Raw genomic sequence first — 7318 nt, 5'->3', positions numbered from 1 at the left:
CAAAGGTTAAACTATTGGTGATAGATCACGCATCAGATTTGATGCAATGCCCAACAATAGTAAGTGTCTAAATGAATCATAACAGTTACTAATGAATGATAATAAAAGGCATATATATACATTAAAGGTTTATTAATGTACAACTAGGTTAAACAAAAGGCACAGTAACTTGATTTCAATCATTTTAACACATTTGTAGTAATTGACATTATGCAAAAAAATGAAAAAATGTTACAATATGGCACCAAGTGAGTATCCTTTCTGTATTTATTGTGACAGACATTTTTATAAGAGGTATCTAAGCATCTTGTTCAGTATGGAAATCCATGAAACAATTCCTGGTTGCATTTATACATAGATTAACCTTGTAGTATATGGAACAAGAGAGGAAGAGTAGGTCCTCTTGGTGTTGGTGTTGCAATGTTTACTTATGAAAGCCTCTTTGTAGGAACTGGCCAGTGAAGTACTGTTTGATCATATCTTATATCATCCTGAGCCCTTTTTCCAGGCCAACTGAAAATTTCTTCAAGTGAAGAAGACTGTGAAATTGAAAAACTTGGAGATGATCTCAGGCTCCTGCGGATTACCTTGGTTGGTCTTCTTGCAGAATGAGAGGCAGAAAACTTGAATTCCTTGAGGTTCATGTATTTCTCTTTCAATGCACCATAGTCACGCCTGTACAACAATCAGCCATTGACACAACAAAGATCAAGGACATATCCAAAGAGCCTCATGTACCATCGTTTTGCTTTGAGTGGGGACTTGTAGAAATGCACCAACATACCATTCTTATCTATGCCTTCCATATGGCCATTATAATTTTTTATGACTGAAGGACAGTTACCATCTACCTTTGTTGTTGACAATTCTTTCGTCAACCTGGTTTTCCAGTAACTCGCTGACTTCTCGCAGACAAATCTTCATGTTCATCTTCACTTGAAGCTGAAGCATCTGGATGTGGCTCAGATTCATCCACAGAATCCACTTCATTAGTGTCACTGTCATCATATAACTGGCACGATGTAATCCCTTTTTCTTTGAGCCTTTGATCCATAAAACACATTTGTGTTTGAAATAAACAGAAAACACAAAATGAGCAAATTTTATAAATTTACAAGGTAAAAGTGCTCATATATCAATGAATTTGATTCAGCATGCAGTTGTTAGCTATCAATGACAAAGATGGTCTATTTGTTATCTATTAATCCGTGATATATGACACCTTCATTGCCACATTTCTTATCGCTGTTGTCAGGTTTTGCCGCAAATAAGTACCATTCAGTGGTATGTGATGTTCTATCATTGTCAGGCCATGACTCATATTTGATACAAAAAAGGTTAACAAAACTTCAAGTGCATTCATTTGTTACTTCTCAATGCCTCAGGCAATTCATTTGCATCTCAAAATGAGATTCAAACATTCAATAATGCACTGAAAACACATCCCATTCTGGAGTGGTGTAAATTGGTGAAATATCTAGAGAATGAGGTTGGAAATGGTGCTCCTTCAACACTTCAGACAGTACTGAAGGTTGCTGGAGCTCCCAGCCAATAGCAGTTGACAACACCCAACTGACACCACATTCAAACTCCGCCCAGAAGGCTTCTGATTGGTTGGATTGAGATGAGAAGTCTATTTGAGGACATGCTTTTTGCTCATGGCACCATGAAAACCATGCTTCTCTTTTTATTTTTTTGCCTCAGTTTTGATACAAGCCTGGTAAAGGGTTGTACTACCTCATATTAATAGTAAACAAACTTAATTACAAACTTAAAAATGTACATTTGTATCATAAATTGTACTGCCTCATATTAATAATAAGAGTAAAATATTGAATATTTGTAATCTCCCACTCTTCACCTGTCTAGACTTAAGTAGCCTTTAAGTATTAGGTTAAGTCTGGCCAAAATGCCTCAGCATGATAGTGGCTTTATTTGTACCAATCATATGAAATAACACATATTGTAACCTTGGCAAAGAAATAAAGTTTTTATTTTTATTTGAACAGTTTAGCTAACACCCAAGTACCTGTTTACTGTTGGGTGAACAGGGTTAACAGGTGTAGGAAAACTTGCTCATACAATTTGATGTGCATGAGAATGAAACCCAAGTCCTGCAGTTGTGAGCCAAGAGCTCTTTTGTTGAGTAGTCTTAAGTTTTGTTTTTCTTTACAAGTGGGAACTTTTACATTTATTAGACAAATCTGTGAGAATTCTCAGCAGATGTTTTGATTTTACTTTTCAAGTTACTATTGCTTGAAGGCATTTAGAAGTCTGGAGAGCTGTTTTCTTATTTGCAAAGAAGGGACATTTCTTAAAGGGACAGTGGTACATACATACTCTGTAGATTAACAAACTTGTATTGTGAAGACAAGAGAACATGTAACAGTTGTGAATTATATTTTTTTACAGAACATTCAAATTTATCCACTAAAGTGGGCCTAACTGTATTAGTGTGATCATAAGTTCACTTCATATAGGTTGTTGCTTTGGCACCCTTCACCAGTTTAACAGCAAGCAGCTATGTTTCCAGGGAAGACAAGTCAGTCTAGCCTTATGTTACTGGGTAACCCAGGTGCTAGAAAGGGTGTATTCTCTTGGTCATGCACACAAGCTGTAGTACCAGAAGTTTGGAAACTATGATTTCTGCCACATGTACTGCTTGGAATTGTTATATTCTAGATAATAAAAGTTGTAAAACTAAGTATATCATTCTTTAGTCATAGCTGTTTAATAAATTGCTTTGCAAAAATAAAATACCAGACTCCAGAATGTTAAGTAGTTTCATCATTGGCATCTTCTTACATATTTTCTTTTAGGAACCTAAGATCTCATGTTTACAGTTTAAAAATTAAAAGAAAATGTTGGATGACATAATAGTCCTAATATGCTCTTACATATGTTAAAAGGCTTTTAATTCATTTTAACAGCTTGCAACATTCCCAATGTGGAGCAGCCACTAGCATGCCTAGATCTCACTTTTATCAGTTCATTCCTCACTTATGGGTATGGCCTCAAGGGAAGCAGCATTATAAAGGTAAGTCTCTTGTGTGCTTCTTCTAATTATTCATCTCCCTTTAAGACAAATGTATACTAAATAGGTAATTGTAGTAGGTTTAAAAGGAAATGTTGCAATTGTAGATTTTTTTTTTTCTCTCTCAACAAGTTGGCCGTCTCCCACCGAGGCAGGGTGACCCAAAAAAGAAAGAAAATCCCCAAAAAGAAAATGCTTTCATCATCATTCAACACTTTCACCACACTCACACATAATCACTGTTTTTGCAGAGGTGCTCAGAATACAACAGTTTAGAAGCATATACGTATAAAGATACACAACATATCCCTCCAAACTGCCAATATCCCAAACCCCTCCTTTAAAGTGCAGGCATTGTACTTCCCATTTCCAGGACTCAAGTCTGACTATATGAAAATAACTAGTTTCCCTGAATCCCTTCACTAAATATTACCCTGCTCACACTCCAACAGATCGTCAGGTCCCAAGTACCATTCGTCTCCATTCACTCCTATCTAACACGCTCACGCACGCTTGCTGGAAGTCCAAGCCCCTTGATTACAAAACCTCCTTTACCCCCTCTCTCCAACCCTTTCGAGGACGACCCCTACCTCGCCTTCCTTCCCCTATAGATTTATATGCTTTCCATGTCATTCTACTTTGATCCAACCTCTCTAAATGACCAAACCACCTCAACAACCCCTCTTCTGCCCTCTGACTAATACTTTTATTAACTCCACACCTTTTCCTAATTTCCATACTCCGAATTTTCTGCATAATATTTACGCCACACATTGCCCTTAGACAGGACATCTCCACTGCCTCCAACCATCTCCTCGCTGCTGCATTTACCACCCATATAAGAGTGTTGGTACTACTATACTTTCATACATTCCCTTCTTTGCCTCCATAGATAATGTTTTTTGACTCCACATATACCTCAATGCACCACTCACCTTTTTTCCCTCATTAATTCTATGATTAACCTCATCCTTCATAAATCCATCCGCCGACACGTCAACTCCCAAGTATCTGAAAACATTTACTTCTTCCATACTCCTCCTCCCCAATTTGATATCCAATTTTTCTTTATCTAAATCATTTGATACCCTCATCACCTTACTCTTTTCTATGTTCACTTTCAACTTTCTACCTTTACACACATTCCCAAACTCGTCCACTAACCTTTGCAATTTTTCTTTAGAATCTCCCATAAGCACAGTATCATCAGCAAAAAGTAACTGTGTTAATTCCCATTTTGAATTTGATTCCCCATAATTTAATCCCACCCCTCTCCCGAACACCCTAGCATTTACTTCTTTTACAACCACATCTATAAATATATTAAACAACCATGGTGACATTACACATCCCTGTCTAAGACCTACTTTTACCGGGAAGTAGTTTCCCTCTCTTCTACACACCCTAACCTGAGCCTCACTATCCTCATAAAAGCTCTTTACAGCATTTAGTAACTTACCACCTTTTCCATATACTTGCAACATCTGCCACATTGCTCCCCTATCCACTCTATCATATGCCTTTTCTAAATCCATAAATGCAATAAAAACTTCCCTACCTTTATCTAAATACTGTTCACATACATGCTTCAATGTAAACACTTGATCTACACATCCCCTACCCACTCTGAAACCTCCTTGCTCATCCGCAATCCTACATTCTGTTTTACCTCTAATTCTTTCAATTATAACCCTACTATACACTTTTCCTGGTATACTCAATAAACTTATTCCTCTATAATTTTTACAATCTCTTTTGTCCCCTTTCCCTTTATATAAAGGGACTATACATGCTCTCCGCCAATCCCTAGGTACCTTCCCCTCTTTCATACATTTATTAAACAAAAGTACCAACCACTCCAACACTATATCCCCCCCTGCTTTTAACATTTCTGTCATGATCCCATCAGTTCCAGCTGCTTTACCCCCTTTCATTGTACGTAATGCCTCACGTACCTCCCCCATACTTACATTCTGCTCTTCTTCACTCCTAATAGATGGTATACCTCCCTGACCAGTGCATGAAATTACCACCTCCCTTTCTTCCTCAACATTTAAAAGTTCCTCAAAATATTCTCGCCATCTACCTATTACCTCCCTCTCCCCATCTACTAACTCCCCTACTCTATTTTTAACTGCCAAATCCATACTTTCCATATGCTTTCTTAACTTGTTTAACTCACTCCAAATTTTTTTCTTATTTTCATTAAAATTTCTTGACAGTGCCTCTCCCACTCTATCATCTGCTCTCCTTTTGCACTCTCTCACCACTCTCTTCACCTTTCTTTTACTGTCCATATACTCTGCTTTTCTTATAACACTTCTGCTTTGTAAAAACCTCTCATAAGCTAACTTTTTCTCTTTTATCACACCCTTTACTTCATCATTCCACCAATCACTCCTCTTTCCACCTGCCCCCACCCTCCTATAACCACAAACTTCTGCTCCACATTCTAATACTGCATTTTTAAAACTATTCCAACCCTCTTCAACCCCCTACTACTCATCTTTGCACTAGCCCACCTTTCTGCCAACAGTCGCTTATATCTCCCCCGAACTTCCTCCTCCCTTAGTTTATACACTTTCACCTCCCTCTTACTTGTTGTTGCCACCTTCCTCTTTTCCCATCTACCTCTTACTCTAACTGTAGCTACAACTAAATAATGATCCGATATATCAGTTGCCCCTCTATAAACATGTACATCCTGGAGCCTACCCATCAACCTTTTATCCACCAATACACAATCTAACAAACTACTTTTATTACGTGCTACATCATACCTTGTATATTTATTTATCCTCTTTTTCATAAAATATGTATTACTTATTACCAAATCTCTTTCTACACATAGCTCAATTAAAGGCTCCCCATTTACATTTACCCCTGGCACCCCAAATTTACCTACTACTCCCTCCATAACATTTTTACCCACTTTAGCATTGAAATCCCCAACCACTATTACTCTCACACTTAATTCAAAACTCCCCACGCATTCACTCAACATTTCCCAAAATCTCTCTCTCTCCTCTACACTTCTTTCTTCTCCAGGTGCATACACGCTTACTATAACCCACTTTTCACATCCAGTCTTTATTTTACTCCACATCATCCTTGAATTAATACATTTATAGTCCCTCTTTTCCTGCCATAGCTTATCCAACATTATTGCTACTCCTTCTTTAGCTCTAACTCTATTTGAAACCCCTGACCTAATCCCATTTATTCCTCTCCATTGAAACTCTCCCACCCACTTCAGCTTCGTTTCACTTAAAGTCAGGACATCCAGCTTCTTCTCATTCATAACATCCACAATCATCTCTTTCTTATCATTTGCACAACATCCATGCACATTCAGACTTCCCACTTTGACAATTTTCTTCTTCTTTTTAGTAATCTTTACAGGAAAAGGGGTTACTAGCCCATTGTTCCTGGCATTTTAGTTGACTTTTACAACACACATGGCTTACGGAGGAAAGATTCTTATTCCACTTCCCCATGGATATAAAAGGAAAAGTATTAAGACCAAGAACTATTAAGATAAAATAAAAGAAAACTCAGATGAGTATGTATAAATAAATGTGTACATGTATGTGTAGTGTGACCTAAATGTAAGTAGAAGTAGCAAGACATACCTGTAATCTTGCATATTTATGAGACAGACAAAAGACACCAGCAATCCTACCATCACGTAAAACAATTACAGGCTTTTGTTTTACATTCACTTGGCAGGACGGTAGTACCTCCCTGGATGGTTGCTGTCTACCAACCTACTACCTACAAATTGTAGATATGGGTATAAATTTAATTTTTTATTTATATAAGAAGCTTTAACCTATGCAAGTCATTTAGTGCAAGGAGTAGTAGAGGCTTGATCCTTCATTACCAAGATAAAGACTGTACTCCCTAAATGAATTTGTTTTTTATAGAAATTAAGTGCATGACATTATATCAGTAAGTGAATATAAAATAACTTGAGACTTTAAATTGTATGTGTACTTAATGTACTGGATGAAATGTAGAGTGCATAGAAGGTTAATGAAATAAGATGAGAAGAAAGTTCGGGCATGTTTGTGTTTATAACATGGAATGTAAGTCGTGGAAGAATTAGTAAATAAGAAATATGTTGTAATTAAGAAGGTGCAGAGCCCATTAAGGGTAAGGAAGGAAGGAACTTTTTTGTGGAAATGTTTAGAGAACATTTCTGTTTATTTGTGTTCTGGGGGCAAGTTCCAAAGATTGGTCAGTACATAGAAATTAAATATATTTATTCTGAGGAAAAACATT

General features: G+C 37.1%; 1 protein-coding gene across 7 annotated transcripts in view; it reads left to right on the top strand.

Moving 5' to 3' along the window:
• LOC128697734 (ectonucleoside triphosphate diphosphohydrolase 5) overlaps positions 1-7318 on the top strand; it is a 108094-nt gene that overhangs the window by 90602 nt on the left and 10174 nt on the right. For all 7 annotated transcript variants that reach the window (XM_053789602.2, XM_053789604.2, XM_053789603.2 and 4 more), the window contains one exon: positions 2931-3037. In XM_053789602.2, coding sequence (XP_053645577.1) covers positions 2931-3037 — 107 coding nt within the window. The remainder of the gene's footprint in view (positions 1-2930; positions 3038-7318) is intronic.

Source organism: Cherax quadricarinatus, chromosome 68 (genome assembly GCF_038502225.1).
Source record: "Cherax quadricarinatus isolate ZL_2023a chromosome 68, ASM3850222v1, whole genome shotgun sequence".
In the NCBI taxonomy this organism is placed as follows: Eukaryota; Metazoa; Arthropoda; class Malacostraca; order Decapoda; family Parastacidae; genus Cherax; species Cherax quadricarinatus.
This window is presented reverse-complemented; position numbering and strand designations above follow the sequence as displayed.